This window comes from Callithrix jacchus, chromosome 4 (assembly GCF_049354715.1).
Source record: "Callithrix jacchus isolate 240 chromosome 4, calJac240_pri, whole genome shotgun sequence".
Lineage (NCBI taxonomy): Eukaryota > Metazoa > Chordata > Mammalia > Primates > Cebidae > Callithrix > Callithrix jacchus.
Genome location: NC_133505.1, coordinates 31,324,205 through 31,344,672, shown reverse-complemented (window position 1 = coordinate 31,344,672; position 20,468 = coordinate 31,324,205). Strand labels below are relative to the sequence as shown.

Below are 20,468 nucleotides of genomic sequence, written 5' to 3'. Positions count from 1 at the left end.
CATTTCCCGCCCTGGCCACAACGGTGCAGTTTAGCTGTCGTAGGTGATTGACTGGCCTCCTGGCAGGTCCTGGCGCAAAGGCGAGATTCGCATTTCACACCTCGCCCTTCGCGGGAAACCGCCCAGTGACAGTCCCAAAATCGGCGCGCGCTCAGCTGGAGGTGCGCTCTCCCCTCGCGATGCGCGGCGGGTCGCCAACGACGCGGGAACCCCAAACCGGCCGCGGCAGACCCCAGCCTTCGCACTAGCCCCGGGGTTCGCCCGCCCGGCTCCGGTTCTCGGCTTGCAAAGTCCCGCTCCCCAGTCCAACCTCCGGCCCCCTGCAGGCCTCGCCGCCCTTCCCCTCCCCGCCCCAGGCCCCGCCCCAGGCCCCCAGGCCCCGCCTTTCAAGTTCTATAAAGTTCCTCTTTCCCACCTCGCACTCTCAGTTTCACCGCTTGATCTTGGGACCCACCGCTGCCCTCAGCTCCGAGTCCCGGGCGAGGTAAGGCCTGGAGTCGGGCAGGAGGAGGGGTGTAGGGCTGATAACAGAGAGGACCTGGAGCGCGAACCAGAGGTTGGATCCCCAGAGCAACGCAAGGCACCCGGGCTCTGGAGCGGGAAGGGAGCGCGCCCCGTCCTGGTGCTCCTACTCCCACCCCATCTACGCTGAGCCCGGAGCGCTACTGCGGGCTCCGAGGTCCGCCTCCCGAAGCGCTGCTCGAGCCTCCCCACTTGCACTCCTTGCTCCCGCGGCCCCGCCACTCGCCCGCCCCCGAGGTCGCTACACGCTGGACGGGATGAGCCAAACGGACTGTTGGGGCCCCAGGAGTGGCTGAGGCGGGGCAGTTCTAGGCACCCACACAGGACGGCACACTTGCCTGCGAGGAACAGCCCTGACCCCGTGGACCCCAATTCCAGGCTCCTTCCCCTGCTCTTCGCTTTTAAGGGGCCCCAACTCACCGCGGCCTCCAGCGCGGCGCTCACCCGCTGGCGGAGGAGGAGGAGGAGGAGCTCCGCATCTGGGTCACTCCGAGCCTTTCGTGCGATGGCCTAGCCGGCCTGGCGCGGTCCCTGCCGTCCAGGCAGCTGGCGTTGCCCTCTCCAGCGCACTCCCCGCCTCCGCCTCCCGGGCCTGCTCTGGGGGTCGGGCGGAAGCTCTGTGTGCGGAATCCCTTGCTACTGGGCTACAGCCCCCGCTGTCCACCACTGGTTGTTCGCAGGGCCCAATTAATTCCCGCTAGCTGGGCAGGGATAGGGGTCCTATTCGGGACGAAGGTCGGGATGCGAGCAGACAAAGCGGAGGGTGGAGGAACCCGGTGTTGCGCCCCTGGAACTCCTGGCCGCAGGCCGGGTCTCCGGCGCGTGGAGGCTGCCAGGGGAGTGGAAACTGACAGAGTCGCTGGGAAGGGGCGGGAAACTACTTGGGAGTGGGCGAAGAGAAGCGAGGCTGCTAGTGAGTGCGTACGGAGGGCCAGGAGGGACGGCGGCTGGGAGATGGGGAGAGTGTGCAAAGCCAGCGGCGCGCGTCGGGAACCCTTGGGCTGCGGGTGCGTTACCTGAGTGGAAAGGGGAGCAGGCGGGTGGGGGCCTTCGTGGGGCGGCGCTTGGAAGGCGGAAGACTGTGCCCGCCCAAGGGATGCTCCTGGACTGGCCGCGAAGGTGCCTTGTTCTGGGGGCCTTGGCGACCCTGACAGGGCACGCGAGCGCTTCGCAGCCTCAAAGACCCCAGGGCCTCGTGGTCATTGCCACAGGGGATCGGGACGGGGTGCCCGGAACTCTGTGCCTCGTGGTTGAAGGGCAGCTCTCCTCCCCGCAGCGCAGCGCAGTGCATAGCACAGCAGAGCGGGCGAAGGACCCCGGTCGAGGGCGCGGACGGCACGCGGGGCATGAACTTGGAGGGCGGCGGCCGAGGCGGAGAGTTCGGCATGAGCGCGGTGAGCTGCGGCAACGGGAAGCTCCGCCAGTGGTTGATCGACCAGATCGACAGTGGCAAGTACCCGGGGCTAGTGTGGGAGAACGAGGAGAAGAGCATCTTCCGCATCCCCTGGAAGCACGCGGGCAAGCAGGACTACAACCGCGAGGAGGACGCCGCGCTCTTCAAGGTCTCCGGCCTCGGGAGTCCGCGGGGGCGCGGGGGGAGGGCGCAGAGAGCCCGGGGTCCCGGGCGCTGACTCCGCGGCGAGCCCACTGCACGGGGCGGACGGGCGGGCGGCGAGAGCATCAGGTGGCATCGCCCACAGCCACGGGAGGAAAGGAGGCCTCAGCTCTTAGAGTGCACGGGCCGGGAGCCGGGTCCCAGTCCTGAGCGCTTGGCGACTGCAGGGAGACTCCTGGAGGCTCGGCCCGGGGAAGGGCGGTCAGAAGCCTGAGGGTTCTCCTTTGTTCGTCTGAGGCTCCCGTTTACACGCAAGCCTCCCACCCTGACTCCGGATCCGTGTCTGCCTCCTTCATCAGTGGGTCTCTCTCTCTCTCTCTCTCTCTCTCTCTCTCTCTCTGTGCGTCCCGCGCTGGTGCGGCTGTCTCTGTTTCTCTTTTTCTGAGTTTTTCTCTCTGCATGTTTTTCCTGAGGTCAGCCTCTCTTCACTCTCCTGCTAGCTCTTTTCTGATGCTCCCATTTCTGTGTCTTTCTCTGTGTGTGTGTCTCTGTCTTTCTCTTTCCAAGTATCTCTGGAAACATCTCCCGCATCGCTCTGAAACTCCGGCCTCTCTCTAGATCTGTCTCCCTTGCCATTTGTGTGAGTGCACACACGTGTGTACGACTGTTTTCCCCTAAGGCAGTTTACCCAGAGAACTGTGCCTCTGGGCCCAGCCCCCACCTGTGGGCAGAGCAAGGGTAGGGGACTTCCTCCGGGAATTTGGTCTGAATTTGCTCTACGGTGCCTCAGCTGCGTGGCCATCCAGAGGTCTCCTGTGGGTGGTAGCTCACACCACAGCTGTCCTTCGTCTTTGGCAAGCTCACCTCAGACACTGAGGAGGGTGGGTAGAGTCCCCTCCAGGAACCTCCGCATCTCACTCTACCTTTTATAAACACCCAGAAAATGTGTGTCTTCAACTTGGCAGTGATAGGGTCTGAGATGGAAAATAATTTTCCTAGGGGATACCTGGGGTCTTTCCATTTGCATTTTGAGCAGCAGTGTAAATCTGAAAGACCTATGTACCATTCTTTCTTTTAGAAATACACTTTCAAGATTCTTTGTAAAATATCTGTATTTTTGGTTGCGCATGGTGGCTGACACCTGTAATCCCAGCACTTTGGGAAGATGAGGTGGAAGGATCCCTTGAGGCCAGGAGTTCCAGACGAGTCTGTGCAACATAGTGAGACCCTGTCTCTGCAACCAATAAATAAATAAACAAAAATAGCTAGGCGTGATAGTGAGCACCTCTAGGCCCAGGCCCCAGCTACGGCTGAGGTAGGAGCATCCCTAGAATCCAGGAGATCGAGGCTGCAGTGAGCTATGATCATGCCACTGCACTGTAGCCTGGACAACACAGCAGGACTCTGTCTCTGAAAAGAAAACAAAAAAAACAGATCCGTATTTTGACTTTTCATTCTCTTCATTCTTGACCACCAGGCTTGGGCACTATTTAAAGGAAAGTTCCGAGAAGGCATCGACAAGCCAGACCCTCCCACCTGGAAGACACGTTTACGATGTGCTCTCAATAAGAGCAATGACTTTGAGGAACTGGTTGAGCGGAGCCAGCTGGACATCTCAGACCCGTACAAAGTGTACAGGATTGTTCCTGAAGGAGCCAAAAAAGGTAGGGGCTTTCCTGAATTAGGGTCACACAACATAGGCAGCCAGATCCTTGAGGTACCTTAACTTCATTCTGAGCATCACTTTCTAGCTTTCCTTTTGTACTGCCTGCCTGCCTTCTGCCTCACAGTCAAGCTCAGCCTCCTTGCCTGAGTTATGTGGGTCACAAGTTGAAACTCCTGTGATGCTTAGCATAGGAGAATTAATCACACTGTACACCTCAACATATATGGGTATGTGTGTGCATCGAATATGTGTTCTCCAGTTAGTATTAAAAGAAAAAAAAGAAACCTGGATAACTTGTTAAAGCTTTACTTATCTTAGAGTCTTCAATGAGTAACTATTTTGTAGAAGAGGAGTAATGAGTTACTATTCGTGATAAAAAACTGTCAACTTTTAAAATGTAACATGGTCACCTGAGATGCTTATTAAAAGTAAGATTCCTGGACCCCTCTTTTCATGATTCTGACCAGTGTGTCTGGAAGAGAGCCCAGGAATCTGCATCTCAAACAAATCCTTCAGGTAACCTCACTTGGGAAGCATCTAGCTGGTGGGGTCCTTTATATCATGAGGCACATTCACATGCTGTCTGTCATATATTCCTCTACCTGTCCTATACAATGAAGACCTTGTGGAAAAAAGCAGTGTAATGGCATGAACAAATAACTTCCCAAGGGAGCTGCTGAAAATTACCTTGTCAACACCATGTTATGCATTCTAAGAATTAAACGCTTAGGTATTTTTACAAGATTTGACATTTAGTTAGGTCAGTTCCTGTTTTTACTTTGTGCCATTTCCCTTTTCCCCAAACACATAGGAGCCAAGCAGCTCACCCTAGAGGACCCACAGATGTCCATGAGTCACCCCTACACCATGACAGCGCCTTACCCCTCGCTTCCAGCCCAGGTATGGTGGAGGACACTGGGCACCCTGAGGGCGAGGCTTGTGGACCAGCTGCCCACGCAGCCGGAGAACCACAGCAGTCCAGACAGCAGAACTTGCCATTTGCTGTGGCTAGTCCAACAGCCCAGCAAAACCCCAGGTCACCTAATGAATGCCTCACTTTCCACAGGGTGCTGCCATTGGTGTGGGTTTTAAGTAGGGGAGGGTCGGGTGTGTCTGCCTGTTGGAATATGCTTCTCATTTCTTCTGGGAAACAGACCTTTTGTGGAAGTTGAAGATTTTGGAAGTAGTGCCTTATCATGTGAAACCACAGGGCAGCTGATCTCTTCAGGCTTTCTTGATGTAAATGACAGCTTTGTTTCATCCACTTTGGTGGGTAGAGGAAGGCAAATTCCCCTGTGGTACTTTTGGTGCCGGATTTAGCCATATGATGAAGCTTTACATAAAACAGGACAACAGTGTCTCCATTGTCCTTTTTGACCCTCTGTGGGTGTTTCCACCTAGTGTGATGAACAATTCATTCCAGTCTTTTCCGATGATAAAAATGCTTCAGCTGTCAGCCTGATAAGGGATTCCCTGAGGAGTTTGGAGAGCATAAGAGCAGCCCCGTCTCAGTGCCAGACTGTTTTTCATCTCAGGCTCTCCTGCTCCTTTAGCAGGTCCACAACTACGTGATGCCACCCCTTGACCGAAGCTGGAGAGACTATGTCCCTGATCAGCCGCACCCGGAAATCCCGTACCAATGTCCCGTCACATTTGGTCACCGCGGCCACCACTGGCAAGGCCCAGCTTGTGAAAATGGTAAGGAAGACACCAGGGCAGGAAACAGAAGAGCTAATCTGACTGCGGGCCATGGTGAATCCTGGTTTGTCCTGGGCAGCATCAAAGCTCTTTCCCCTTCTTGGAGGCTGCGTGTGCAGCTCAGGGGAGAGGAGGATTTTTTCAGTCCTGTGGGATGGTGGCATCCCAGAGCCAAGTTTACGCTTAGGGTTCATGCCAGGCACTGTCCTTCATGGAGTCTTATTTAAACACCACAGAGATCATTCCAGGCAGTGGAAAACAGGCCCCTTTTATATATAGAGAGGAGATTGTGGAAGCTCATAGTAAGTAGGGGTGCTGGGAGATTTTTGAGCTGGTATATTTTTCATTGAATAGTTGTGTGTTCATTGTTGTTATTTTTGGTATTAGAGGTGATACTAAAAACGGAATGCAAAAATACCATGGAAAACACATAAAACATATCTACAAGTGCCAGAGAAACTCGCTGATTCTGGATTAGATGTGGTCCCCTGCCCTCAGGAATTCTCCAGACATCAAAATGAGCTCCCTCAGCAGGGAGCACTCATCTAGCTGCAGTGAGAATCTTGCAATGCTGTGCTCGATACTGCAGAACTCAGGCTTTCAGGGCTTTTGAGTTAGTTACTTAAATAGGAGTCCTGAGATGGGTCAACACGTTGAACCTTTTGGATGTTTTAGGAGTATTTGTTCCTTCGCAATTTGGCCTTTTTTCCCAGTCATGATCAGGCTATCTGTGGCTGCAGGTAGTGAAGAGGTACTGCTGTTTAATGTTTGTATTGAGGGGCATTGTATTGAAGGCACAAAAAAGCTCAGAATTCACTTGTGTTAGCTTTCTTGACAGGATTTGCAGCAAGGGCTGGTGTCCAATATGGTAGTGGAGGAATTGGCTCACATAAAACTAGTTTTTGAAATTCAGAATTGTGTTTAGTGCTCTGTCTCTATGGGAAAGAGGCGATGCTTAGAAGTGTGCAAATGATGGAATAGGTGGAGACATGTCTTGCAGCATTGGAAACACTAAATGAAGCGGCAGCAGAATCAGGTGTTCTGTTCCACGTTCTTCCTCCATCCATGTTTCACACATTGTTGCCTTCTGGACCGTGGTTCAGTCTTCTCCCTAACCCACAAGAGGCAAGAAAAATAGACATAGTCTAAACAATTTGTTCATTTTTAATCGGGCTCTTTGGCACAAACTCATGTAGACCTGAGCTCTCAGCTCTGTTGTGAACCCGCTGTGTGAACAAGGACAAATCACATCATCTGTCTCTGAGCCCCGGTCTCCCTCTTGATCAGTTACAGAGAGAGCTCTCCGAGTTTCCTCCCAGAGCTGCGCCCTGGCTCGTTTCTCCCTCAGCTTCGGTTTTCCAGCTCATCTCTGCCTCACAAGAGTGCGCCTTGCTAGTCGCTCACGCTGGGCGTGAGTGGGAAGGTGATTGGGCACCAGCCCCTTCCTTCCCAGGCTTCACACACACCCCAGGAAGCCCTGCACTGCGTCGGACTCTCTGTCTAGACATCATCTGATTTTTATTTGCAAATGCAGGTTGCCAGGTGACAGGAACCTTTTATGCTTGTGCCCCACCTGAGTCCCAAGCTCCTGGAATCCCCACAGAGCCAAGCATAAGGTCTGCTGAAGCCTTGGCGCTCTCAGGTGAGTGCAGGGTTTGGTTTTGGATTCACCGCCGGAGGCCAGCCTGTGCTGCCAGCTCTATCATCTTTGGGCGGATTCGATGGGACTTTAGACACTTGGCTTTGCTCCCCCTGGGGTGTGGAGTTGATGTAGACGCATCCTGTGCATGGGGTCACCAGAATGAATTAGGAGCAACATTGGAAAACTTACCAATGAGAAGCCAGCTTGTGGGTCTGCTGGCAGTTTCAGCCACTGGCTTGAATGGAGTCATTTCAGCTTCTTCTCTGGCACCTCTCCAAATTTCTAGGAATGTGCACACAGTCCGGTTTCCTTTACCAAGGGCCCCTCTTCGGCCAGTATTCTCACGATGTGAAACAATTGCTTCAAAGTGTAGAAGGGCTTCTCATTTTGAGAAGCTGATCATTCTTCCAGGTTGAGCCACAAGCAAGTCCTTCTCCCCTGCTCCCTGGGGACATTAGTTCTGGTCCCTCATCTCTATAATGGTGATATGCCTCAAAGTAATACATATTTTGATATTCCTCGGAACTTTAATATAGCTTGCAAACACATATGGAATCAATCTGATTTTTAAAGTTTTATTTTAGGCCGGGCGCAGTGGCTCAAGCCTGTAATCCCAGCACTTTGGGAGGCCGAGGCGGGTGGATCACGAGGTCTAGAGATCGAGACCATCCTGGTCAACATGGTGAAACCCAGTCTCTACTAAAAATACAAAAAATTAGCTGGGCATGGTGGCGCGTGCCTGTAATCCCAGCTACTCAGGAGGCTGAGGCAGGAGAATTGCCTGAACCCAGGAGGCGGAGGTTGCGGTGAGCCGAGATCGCGCCATTGCACTCCAGCCTGGGTAACAAGAGCGAAACTCCGTCTCAAAAAAAAAATAAGAAATAAATAAATACAAAAGTTTTATTTAAAAAAAATTCCTGCACCATGGAGATCTTACCTATTATAAGGAAGCCACCTTTAAGCTTCCCAAGCATATGTGCCATATGTATATTTACTTTTTAGATAGTATTTTAGATTGTTTTTAAATGGGATTTGTATTTATATTAAAAACAGATAGCTTAAGGTTTGCAATTCTTATCTTGGTCTCTGGCCTCTTTAAAAATCAGTGATGAGGCTGCACACAGTGGCTCACGCCTATAATCCCAGCACTCTGGGAGGCCGAGGTGGGTGGATCACGAGGTCAAGAGATCGAGACCATCCTGGTCAATGAGGTGAAACCCCGTCTCTACTAAAAATACAAAAATTAGCTGGGCATGGTGGTGCGCACCTGTAGTCCCAGCTACTCGGGAGACTGAGGCAGGAGAATTGCCTGAACCCAGGAGGCGGAGGTTGCGGTGAGCCGAAATCATGCCATTGCACTCCAGTCTGGGTAACAACAGCGAAACTATGTCTCAAAAAAAAAAAAAAAAATCAGTGATGAAAAATACTAAATGCTGAAGGTCTCAGGGAGATGAGAGTTGTGATACTTTGGCTGCTCACAGGTGAGCTGGAGTTTCATCTGCCAGCCCTTTTGAGTTCTGAATGACGCTTGCACCTTTTTTTCTGAGATGCTCATGACTAGCTGAGGATGCCGATTGGGAGGAGGTGCTTCTGAGCAGGAAGGCGTGTGTTTGTTTTTAGAAACTTTCAAACCCTTTTCTTGAACACCTAAGACTTGTGTGGGTGCTTGAAGAGTAGGAAATAAACAGCTATTTATATCTCTGCAACCTCGTGATTTCTGATGACATTAAACGAAATGAAACCTGCCCCGAGAATCACCTCGAATGGCCAACGCCCACTCTCTTTGGGGCGTATTGTCTGACTCGTTCTCAGCCAGTATGTGGAAGCAGAGAATTGAGACCATGATGTAGGTTAAGTCTCAAAACCTGCTATTGAGGAATAAGAGAGTTTCGTGGGTTTCCTTTTTTGGTATGCATAACACAGATTAATTATCAGCCATGAGCACATTTATTAGAGAACTGTGATTCCCATTGATGTTGGGGTCCCACACGGTTACCAGTGGCTGCCGCCTTCTACCTGCGCTGCTCCCCTGCAGGCTGGCCCAGGAGCTTGTGCAAACCTAGCTTGGTTCTTTCAGCTCATGGGCGATGTTTCAAGGAGGTTTCTGAAATCAGCAAATATTCGTAAATGGATTCATCTTATTTAAAGTTTCAGAGAGAACAGTTTTAGAGTTCTTTTCAAACTTAATCACAAAGCCCAGTGGCAATTTCAGCAGACTTTACATGAACTTTTAGAGTATTTTTTCTCATTGATTTCTTTCTTTTCACAATAATTAATTTTGTGATAAAAACACCACATAGCCGATGTGGAAAACTAATTTAAAAATCAGAAAAACAAAAATGAAAGATAAAAACATCCCATTCTACCACCCCAAAATCAAAAGCCTTAGTGATTACCCTTTAATATGTATATGTGTATGTGTTTATATATAAATTATATAGACATATATAATTGAGAATCTGATTATATATGTAATTTATATATATATGTACACACACTTGTGTTTTTACCTTAATGATATCATGTTATAATTTCAGGGAACTTTCATGTGTGTGGACATACTTGCTTCCCTTCTGAAACACTGTTATTTTTTTGCTAGCAGAAATTAAACTTAGGGTTCATTTCCTCCAAAGTAAAAACTGATTTGCGTAAAGATTAATTTTCGTTCCATGACACATGACTTAAATGTCGTCACCACTATCATCATCATTCACAAATAAGACTTAGTAAGTTCTTCATAGTGATGCTCTCTAATCTGAGTTCAACTTATTTTTCAAGAAAAATTAATGAAAGATACACTCCTCCCTTAAAAAAAGAGTATTTGGCTACATGTATTTGAAATATGCTGGCTTAGACAAGTTAAATGGGTTTCTTCCCAGGGGACTTCACTCGAGCTGCCTATGGCTCTCTGGGGGACACAAGGGCACACGGCGTTTCCCAGGCCTCCTTGATGCTGGAACCTTTTGCTCCTCCATGGAGCATGTGGGACACTAGAGTTCCACCACAGGTGCTTGGCTCTGTGGAGCCGCTGGCCTTGAGGCGGTGTCCTTGGCCCCCAGCCCTGACCCCGGAGTCCTGTGTTTGCAGACTGCCGGCTGCACATCTGCCTGTACTACCGGGAAATCCTCGTGAAAGAGCTCACCACGTCTAGCCCCGAGGGCTGCCGGATCTCCCACGGACACACCTACGACCCCAGCAACCTGGACCAGGTCCTGTTCCCCTACCCAGAGGACAATGGCCAGAGGAAAAACATTGAGAAGCTGCTGAGCCACCTGGAGAGGGGTGTGGTCCTCTGGATGGCCCCTGACGGGCTCTATGCGAAAAGACTGTGCCAGAGCAGGATCTACTGGGACGGGCCCCTGGCACTGTGCAACGACCGGCCCAACAAATTGGAGAGAGACCAGACCTGCAAGCTCTTTGACACGCAGCAGTTTTTGTCAGGTAAGGCACCTCATTATCTGTTAGAATGGAGGTGGTGATGGCCCGCCTACCATGGGGGTCAGAAATGACAGGGTCCCTCCCACCCTAGGCTGAAGTCTTCCTCCTATGGACCCTGGTGCCCCCCGGCCTTGACCCCAGTAGAGATCTGTCTGGCTCTGTTGTGGGCAGAGTCCGGAGCAGATGGTGCAGGTGGACTGTGGCTCAGGCTGTACCTTTGCAATTCTGGTTTTCAACAAACAGTCACAGCTCTTAACATAATTCCATTATGTTGCACTATGATCTCAACAAACATGTCTGCTGATGTGATGGCTCTTTCCAGGTTCCCAGATAATTTGTAAAGGTTAGAAGCATATTGTTAACGTTCTTGGTTGTGAGATGTGTCACCCTGAGGCAGATGCCGCCCACGAGTGGGATGGAGTATGGAGTGGACTGAACTGATTTTGCACAGGGAAGGTTCCAGGAGAGTGCTTTGAGTCAGCTCTGTGACATGAATGTTTCTAAGCATATTTTCAGAACTAGTGAGTTTTGTTTTTCTACTTTGGATTTTATGACAATTCCATAAACCTCTGGCTGGCTTCTGTAACGCCCCTGGCCCAGTCATGCAGGGTGCCCTGGAGGCTTCGTGGAGCTGTTGAGGTGGAGGGAGCCTCCCGTGTGGAAGGGAGCTGTTTACCCACCACCTCACTGCCAGCTCTTCCCCGTCTTTTCCTAGCCCTGCCTCTTCTTGAACCCCTTTACAAACTCCTGTGTCTTTGATTTTTCACATGCCTCCCCGTTTCCTGAATGTGCTTCTTCATTCAACTGATTTAAAATAAAAATATGATGCATCTATGTGCTGTGGCACTGTTGACATGTGCTCATACTTTTGAGTGTAAGTGGCCTATCTTTTTGTAAACTTATCCAAATTATATTTTGGTGCCCACAGCAAATATGTACCTAGATAACTAAGCTTCAGGCCAGGTATGTTGGCTCATGCCTGTAATTTCGGCACTTTGGGAGGCCAAGATGGGCAGAGCACTTGAGGCCAGGAGTTTGAGACCAGCCTGGCCAATATGGAAAAACCCTGTCTCTACCAAAAACAAACAAAAAAAAACCCACAACAAAATGAAAATCAGGAGGCTGAGGCACAAGAATCACTTGAACCCGGGAGGCAGACGCTGCAGTGAGCTGAGATCACACCACTGTGCTCCATTTTGCGGGACAGGGCCAAACTCTGTCTCAAAAAAAAAGCAAAGAAAAAAGAAAACCAAGCTTCACAGAGGTTGACAATAGGAAGAGGGAGAACTGTGCTGGTTCCCTGAGGCAGCGGCAGGTGTCTCATTCTAAGTGGCAGAAGCATCCCCAAGCCCCAGCCGGGGTGGTTCCATCCTTCTTGGGGTTGGTCATAGTGTTCCTGGGGGACCAAGGAACTTGAAGGGCAACTGTGGGGACCCCCATCAGCATCTCCTGTGTCTGTCTTGGGATCCAGAAGAGCTCACATGGGACAGGAAGACTGAAGTCCAGTGGGTCTGGATTTCTGAAGACTCTGGACCTCGGTGCCTCACAGGGTGGGGGCTTTCTAATGAAGGTGTCACAAGGAACTGGCACTGGCCTCTCTGAGTGCCTCTTGCCAGGCATTTTTAGGGAAGTAGAGCCTCCATGGTGACTAAGCGACTAAGTGCTGGAAGGTGCACTTTGAGTCACAGGTGCACTGCGTGAGAGACAGCACAGGCAGGGCGGCTGTGAGAGTCCTGTGGCTGCGAACTCACATGCCTAGAACTTACTATTAATCTGTGAGCAAGAGCTAGTCTTGGCTTTTATTCCTTCCTCTGCAACTAAGGGCTGTGCTCTTTGCCCACTGCAACCTCTCACCTCAAAGTGTTCACTGAGGTTCAAGGAGGATGCTGTGAACGTAAAAACTGCAGCTGTGCCGACCAGCTTCTGCATAATTAAGCATTCCCATCAAAGGCTCTCATGTTATCTAGGGTTGGAGGCACGCTTTTTCAGAGAATTGTGCCAGCTCGCCACTCTGATTAGCCTGTGTAGGTGTAGTCTCAGATCACGGCCAATGTGAATGTATTTTACACATTCTGACTAAGTCTTTTGGGTTTGATTTGAATTCTGGAAAAAAAAAAGCAGGAAGTCAAATAGTTCTGTGAGTTAGCTAGAAACTTGTGTTCAGTTGAAGAGAACAGTGGAGATCTCTGATATCTCCCCATTCAGGGTCTACACAGGCACTAGGGACAGCCCCCTGGGTGCAGCCCGAGGGTGTGCATCTGATAACGATTTATCTGTTCTGCAGAAGCTTTAGCAGCTCCTGTGTCAAATTGTTTCTTTTGTGGGCATGACCTCTTACTGTAGGTACAGGCAGAAAATTTGTCTTGTGTACAGGGAAGGGAGCATGGGCTTAAAGTAACAGGCTGGGCGCATGCCTTTCCAAAAATGTTCCAGTCCATTTCGTATCTTTTGGGTAGGCACGGTGGCTTCAGGATACATACGTATATATCCACAAGGGGGAGGTGGGGCGGGGGCTGCCCCACTTCCTTACTCATTTCAAGTTACTATGCTGTCCCTGGAGACAGGCAAGAAGTCGGCTCAGAGTTACACAGCTCAGGGCTTACGCACAGCGATGGTAGGACACAGCTGCCGATGGCTGGTACTCAGTCACCACATTGACGTTATATATTTTCTGTGATGCCTGAGTTACGTGGATGTCTGCCGCAGCTCAGATACTGGGCTCTGTAGTGATGAGATGAGGTTTAAAAATGATCCTGGGATATCACAACATTCTGATTTTTTAAATGAAAATATGTCCATGGCATAAATTGGTCTTTTGCCATTGCGTGACTACGTTTCTCGTTCTTTCTCTCCCAACTTCACTGCGGTCTGCTACCTTTTGAATCTTCTTGGGTCCAATGCTGTAAAGCAGTCTTCTGAAGCTGATGACTAGTTCCCCTTGAAGAATCGAGGGAGACCGAGGGCCCTGGGGGAAAAGCACCCATATGAACGCATACATGCTATTTTGTATGTGGGGTGTTCACATCAGGAGCCCTACTTGGAGAAATTAAGAGTGGTCATTTCTCTTGCAGTGTTCAGAATCACAGTAGGCTCTTGCTTCCTGTTTAACCCGGTGTGTTTGGTGATAAGGGTTTCTGAACATGGTGTTTTTCTTGTGGGCTTCTGCAGAGCTGCAGGCATTTGCTCACCACGGCCGCTCCCTGCCAAGATTCCAGGTGACTCTGTGCTTTGGAGAGGAGTTTCCAGACCCTCAGAGGCAAAGAAAGCTCATCACAGCTCACGTGAGTCCTCAGTTACACTCGTACTATGCATAGAGGCTTCTTGATCTTTATAAAGAGCAGAGTCTCATTTAGAAAAGTCCCAAGTGAAAAGTAAATGTCAAATGACCTGGAAGAATAAGCGCAACCCTTAAAGTAGTGAGGAAGGAAGCGTGGTCCAGCGAGCAGCAGTATGGGGACCCATGTGCTCCTCCAAGACTTGAGATCTACTCAGCAAAGAACCAGGGAGGACAGCCCCAGTGGAGGGTGCCACTTTCCCCATCTTTTTTATTTTTCAGGAAAGTTGTCATATTTCCATTTCATAGGGATTGAAAAAGAGTGATGGCAAAAGCTGCCCTTTGAAATTCTCCATGTTAAGATTGCTTGAAGAATGCTACCTAGCTAGTGGATCTTCAGTCAGTGGAAAAGCTTTTCCTAAACAGGAAGCTGTCCATTCCTAGGAGGCCTTTTTTAGGTCTCTGCAGATGTGTCCTAGCACTTCTTTTATTTCTGGAATTTTAGAAATTGTTTAATTATTGTGTATATGATATTTCAAAGATGCTAAATCTTTCAAGGAATTCAAGTAGCTCAGTCTCATAATGTTCTCTAGCATAGTTCAAGATGAGTTCAACTGTGGCAAGTCACCCTAAAGGGTTAGGGTTAGGAATAGGGTTAGGATTTGGGTTAGAGTTTTCTTTTTTATGAGAAAATGTTTCTATAGATAAGATGAAGCATTAATTTGCCATACAAAACAGAATCTTCAACCCTTCAGAGTTTTGAATTTGAAAACTTCACATTGCTACAAACTTGCCAGTGTTATTAATAGGCTTGGATAGTGAGCAATACCAGATAAACTTATACCCCATCACATCAAAATTCCCATCAGATTCTAGGTCTGATGCTATTTCTCATTGAGAACGGAAATGAAATATGATTTAATCTTGAACATACAACCCCCTTTCTTGATCTTAAAAACAAAGACCGACCAACCAATATATAATCCCATACTCAGGAGTTTTCTCGTGAGTTCTCTCCAGTGATTGCCATAATACTTGATATGATTGTTGAAATAATAACTGATATGTTGTTAACAATAGGGATTGCCAAATGACCGAATAAACTTGGCATTGAAAAGCAGCATTTAAGAAGCTGATGATCAGCTATCACATCAATCCAATTTTAAGGGTGACTTGGATGCAAGTTCGGTCATCTAAGGAGGCAAAGATGGATCCCAAGACAATCCCTCATCCTAAAGACAAGGCTGTGTGGTCCATAAAATGAATGAACACATGTGTACACCTATGAGTTCCACTTTTAAAAATTATTAATTCATTTCAGGTACTTACATAGGAGTTTTGCTTAGGTCGTTATATATAAAATACAAACTCTAATAGCATGATTGACGGAGAGCATTCAGTCTGCCTTAGATACTGTCAATTCAGGAAAAGCTGAACATTAAGGTGTTTTGTTTTGTTTCGTTTTGTTTTATTTGGTGAGTGTGATACATGCTAATAACCAGACAGGATAACTTCGAGCCCAATTAACTTCTTTTTTCCCACAATAGTAGTAGTGTTGTTGTTGAACTTTACTTTCTTTTTCTTTTATCTCTGGTTTAGAATTGTACATATTACACAGAAAGCAAATCATTCAGGATGAGTTCCTTGTTTCTTTCAAACTGCAGTTGTGGAAAAACAAAATCACTGGCCTAGATGACCCAGCAGATGACCTCAGACTTTCTTTTAATTTGATCACTTTACATGATTTGATTCAATTTTAGTTAAATGTACATTTTAAGTGGCAGTTTATTTGAAAGTAGCAGCTTTAAGCCAGAATTAAGCAGCTTTGGCTGCTTCCTTACAGGATGATCTATGGAAGGACTAACAAAAAATTCCTTCTTTAGATGGCTCCAGATATGACATGTTTTGACGTGTTCTAGCAGGTAACTTTGGGCTTCCTGTTACTGTCTCCTTAGAATCTGAGTGCTATTTAATAGTGAGCCAGTTGCAGGAAATCTCAGTAACATCCTTTTAAAATCTCTTATTAAAGGTAGAACCTCTGCTAGCCAGACAACTGTATTATTTTGCTCAACAAAACAGTGGACATTTCCTGAGGGGCTACGATTTACCGGAACACATCAGCAGTCCAGAGGATTACCACAGATCTATCCGCCATTCCTCCATTCAAGAATGAAAAACATCAAGATGAATGGTTTTCTTTTTTTTTTTTTTCTTCTTCTTCTTCTTCTTTCTTTCTTTCTTTCTTTCTTTCTTTCTTTCTTTCTTTCTTTCTTTCTTTCTTTCTCTTTTTAATTTTTTTACTTTTTTTTAATAAGGTCTTGCTCTATTGCCCAGGCTGGAATGCAGTGGCATGATCTTGGCTCACTGCAACCTCCGCCTCCCAGGTTCAAGAGAGTCTCCTGCCTCAGCCTCCCTGGTAGCTGGGATTACAGGTGTGAGCCACCGCCACTGCACCAGCCCAAGGCAAATGATTTTCACTGTAAATATTTGACTTTGGTGAAAGCATGTAATTGACTTCCCTCTTGCTGTTTTAAGGAACTCAGAAGTGGAAATTTCAGTTCAGCAGTTGAGGAGAATTGCCAAGAGACATGTATGAAAAATCAATGACATCTGATTGGCAGATGAGCTTATTCCAAATGCAAAGGTGGTTTTGCATTTCTTGTTTTCCATAGACTGCCATCATTGATGATCACTGCGAAAATTGACCAAGTGGTGTTTACATTTACTTAAACGTCCTCTTAAATCTCAACTTGTTGTAGATTAGGTCTTGCTGGAAGATTGAGCAAAATTGCTTTTCAGTATCGACCACTGACTAGTGTGATGACTGCTCGTAGGTATATCTGTACCATTTCTCAGGGAAGTAAGGTTTAAATTGAAGAAGACTCACCCACAAAAGAAATATATTCATGTGTGTAGGAGCTGTAGTTCTTGTGGAAGTCTCTTACTGAGGGGAGGAAACACAATCTTTGATGGAAGCTGTGCCTGTAGCTGTGAGGAGGCCCATTCCCCACCTGCCAGTGGTTTCCTGGTATGGGCCACTCTGCCCTGTTGTCTCCCATTGGCTTTCTCTCCTTGGCCTTCCCTGGGAGCCAGCAAGTAAACTTCCTATTTCCTTGAGCCAAAAAACATAGGGGCACTCTGAAACGAGGCATTTTTGTCTTAAAATCAGGTGATGGCTAAGTTTTCTTGTTTGTTTTTTTCTGTCTCTCATTCTTTAGAAATGCAAAAATTCTTCTCCTAAAGAAGAAATTAGGAAACATATATCTGAATACTTGGACTGTCCACGTACTAAGCCCTTTGTTCTTCTACTATACCCTTCTGTCCACATACTAAGTTATTTGTTTCCCTCCTCTGAGCCACTCCCCTCTGTTTGTTTGGCTGTCCAGTGTCAGCCATGGCGACACTAAAGGAGGAGGAGGAGCCGGGGACTCCCAGGCTGGAGAGTCAGGACCCGCCACGTGAAGCAGGATGGAGCTGACTGTGGAACTGCACATTCAGTGGGCTAGTTCTGCTTATTTCATCTCTTCTATGCTTCCTCCTGCCAATTATAGTTTGACAGAGCCTTAAAATTACTGGCCTTTTTCCAAATGCATCTATTTGGAAAGCAAAGGCCTCCTCTTGCTTAAGTAAACCTGATCACTTACATTTTTGTGGTTTTGAGAAAGGACAGCAGTGTAGACTGGGGTGTCGCCTCCAGGGTGCTTCTCATACTGCAGGGTATTTACTATTACTCCCAGCATCAGCAGAAGATTGCAGAGCTCTCAAGTGTATGCTCCTGCTCATCTAATCAATAATTTAGATTCATTCAACAAGCCTGTTGTATCCCTACATTACACAGGTTTCAGCCTTTATCAGGCTTAATGAGCATGAAACACTGACACATCATTTTTTAATGTTTAAAACGGGTTTCTAATATTAAAGTCATAATATATCAACTACAGAAAATACAAACAGTAGAGAAATAAACAAAAATAAAAAGCATTCTCCTTTTTTCCCAGCCCAAATTCTCCTCTCTAAAAGTGTCCACAAAAAAGTGTTGTTTATTCTTCTAACACATTTCGCTTTTCTGTAAATATACATAAATTTAAAAAGAAAACCTCATGGTGTCATCTCGCACACACTTTCATGCAGTGCTCTTTGTAGCTGACAGTGAAGATATACCTCGTTCTGCTCAGAGGCCTTGCTATGGAGCTCTGCTAACACCTACTCAGTAGATTTTGACATTTCATGAGCCACACAACACATATATTGGGCAGCAGACTGTTTTGTGAACTGCAGTGATGTATACATCTTATAGATGCAAAGTGTTTTGGGGTATATTATCCTAAGGGAAGGTAAAGATGATATTAGGAACTGCTGTTTCACGGGGCCCTTGCCTGTGACTCTCTTTGCTGAAGAGTATTTAACCTCACAGGGCACTTGAAAGGAGCTCTCTTGGAAGTCTGTCCCAGGAACACCTATCCTGTCCTGTTAATTCTCCAGCGGATGCTCCATTTCAATTGCTTTGTGACGTCTTCTTATTCTTTTTTGTATTATGCTGCTTTAACAGCAGAGCTGAATTTTCTGGAAAATGCTTGTTGGCTGGGGCTACTACCTCTTTTCTTTATATCTATGTGACTGTTACTTTTTTTTTTTTTGAGTGATCCAGCATATGACCTATGGAATGAACTAGATATGAAATGCTCAGGGTTGGAAATCCTAGCACTTGTCCCAGCACTCTGCAGAGGAATGGATTCCTCATTCCTTGTCTTGATAAAGTGGAATTGGCAAACTAGAATTTAGTTTGGACTCAGTGGACAATGCTTTTGAAGAGTCTGGGAACTGCTTATGTTAAAGAGTATTGGGGCACATGGAAAAAATGTATGTGTCTCCCAGGTGTATTTCTTGGTTTCTGTCTTGTTCTTGAGATTTTGTATAATTAGGAAAACCTCAAGCAGTAATTAATATCTCCTGGAACACTATAGAGAACCAAGTGACTGACTCATTTACGACTGAAACCTTGGAAGCCCCTCAATCCCCGGTGAAACAGGACAGTTAGTCACCCTTCAGAAAACCCAGCTAATCTATTGGGTATGAACTAAAAAGAGACTGGTCCATGGTGAGAAAAAAATGTAAAAACCCTACAGTAGAATGAGCAGCCCTTACCAAGGGCAGGTATGTGTTTGTTTGAAAAAGATGGTCTTCGGGCTAGGACATACATGCAGCTAGCCCCAGGGGTGGAATAATTCTGGGAGTCTTGGGTGCTCACACCTCTCACCTTTGTTGATGCTCCACCAGGAAGGCCACTTTGTGTGTGCACATGTCAGTGACTTTGTTAGTAACAATTCAGATACAGTGTAAACTTCCTCTCATTGTTGTCCAGTCACATGCCCCCACTTCCCCACAGGTGAAAGTGTTTTCTGAAAGTGGTGGGATTGCTCAACGTCTGTATTTGTATTACCTATCTCCCCAAACCATCTGTGGCTGGCGGCCTCTCTGAATGGTGAGAGGCCATTCACCATTTTGCAGGTTACTTTTTACACGCGCCAGTTTTGAGACTGATCCTCGATGTAGGTGGATCTCCCTGAGATCCTGATAGCCTGTTACATGAATGCTGTAAAGGTCAGTTTTTCTGGTATTTATTTTCACAGCTTTGAAGAATATGCATAAGAAGTGTAGCTGAAGTAGAGGGCATGAGAGAGAAGGGCCAGGCCAGCAGGCCAACCCTCCTCCAGTGGAATTCCCGTGTTGCTTAAAACTCTGAGCTAGATGGGACTTAACAGGCAATGGGGTCTGCTTCCCCCTCCTCAGCATCCCGTGCCCCTGACTTTCTGCTGAGACAGTTACCATCATGTAGGACCCAAGAGGCCCCCCGACTGAAAGTTTGAATTTCTATACTGAATCTGTGTGTTGTTGAGATTTGTAGGAAAGGATGCTTCACACACTAGATGGAGCATGCTGTGCTGCCTTTGGTATATGTCGTGAATTTTTATGTAAATTGTTCTGCAAAGCAAATTGATATGTTTGATAAATTTATGTTTTTAGGTAAATAAAAACTTCTAAAAACTTGTTTTGGAGTGTGTGTCTGTGTGTGTGTGTGTGTGTGTGTGTGTTACTAAACACACATCCTGATAGCTTTCAAAGCACTTTCTCCTGCCATTATGTTCTTTTTTTTTTTTTAATTGTATTTTGGCTCTGGGGTACATGCGCACGTCCTGCATCCTGCAGGATTGTTGCATAGGTACACACACGCCATGGTCAATGAGGCTGCTATATGTGTCCCTGATCAGATCTCAAAGTGTTCAGCTTTTTAAACAATACAGACAAATGCTGATCAAGTGCCAGGCAGTTCTTCCCACATGGGAGGATCTGTGAAGAGTAATCATCTTGCTCTCCCTTTGGTACCTCCTTCCTTTTCCTTTAACTGTGCTTTAATAGGTTTAGGGCTTTCAAGGAAGTTGTTTTTAATGTTTTCTTTTGTTTATATTCAAAGCTCATCTGATCTTTGACATTGCTAAAAAGAAGGGATATAGGTTAACCAGCATTCTGAATGTGAAAACCGAATGGAAAACTGGGGATAAAGAGAACAGAGTTTAGATGGAAGCCCTGGGGATCTGTATGTTTGCTGTTAACCTCAGCTCCAAACTCTTCCTCTCTCTGAGCAGCCAGGCCAGGGAGTCTCCTTTCTCAGTAT

The 20,468-nt window shown here is 47.3% G+C and overlaps 1 protein-coding gene across 3 annotated transcripts; it reads left to right on the top strand.

The window, feature by feature from the left end:
- The first annotated feature begins 426 nt into the window (after window positions 1–426).
- Window positions 427–19,843, top strand: IRF4 (interferon regulatory factor 4). Of its 3 annotated transcripts, none has more exons than XM_035295153.3 (9): window positions 427–484; window positions 1,799–2,084; window positions 3,555–3,741; window positions 4,555–4,643; window positions 5,297–5,441; window positions 6,976–7,083; window positions 10,171–10,524; window positions 13,690–13,802; window positions 15,825–19,843. In XM_035295153.3, exons 2-9 carry the CDS (start codon window positions 1,869–1,871, stop codon window positions 15,966–15,968), a joined length of 1,356 nt encoding a protein of 451 aa, XP_035151044.2. In that variant the 5' UTR covers window positions 427–484; window positions 1,799–1,868; the 3' UTR covers window positions 15,969–19,843. The 3 variants fall into 3 exon arrangements, with proteins under 3 accessions (XP_035151044.2, XP_035151045.2, XP_054109757.2); XM_035295154.3 differs by having other exon boundaries at window positions 5,300–5,441; window positions 15,825–16,000; XM_054253782.2 differs by lacking the exon at window positions 6,976–7,083 and having other exon boundaries at window positions 15,825–16,000.
- The last annotated feature ends 625 nt before the right edge of the window (window positions 19,844–20,468 follow it).

Bases quoted from the DNA above. Each gene is read 5' to 3' on its own strand.
- IRF4 (XM_035295153.3), top strand. From the start codon at position 1,869: ATGAACTTGGAGGGCGGCGGCCGAGGCGGAGAGTTCGGCATGAGCGCG. The intron at 5,442-6,975 runs GTAAGGAAGACA...TTGCAAATGCAG, and splicing joins AGGCCCAGCTTGTGAAAATG to GTTGCCAGGTGACAGGAACC. The intron at 10,525-13,689 runs GTAAGGCACCTC...GGGCTTCTGCAG, and splicing joins CACGCAGCAGTTTTTGTCAG to AGCTGCAGGCATTTGCTCAC.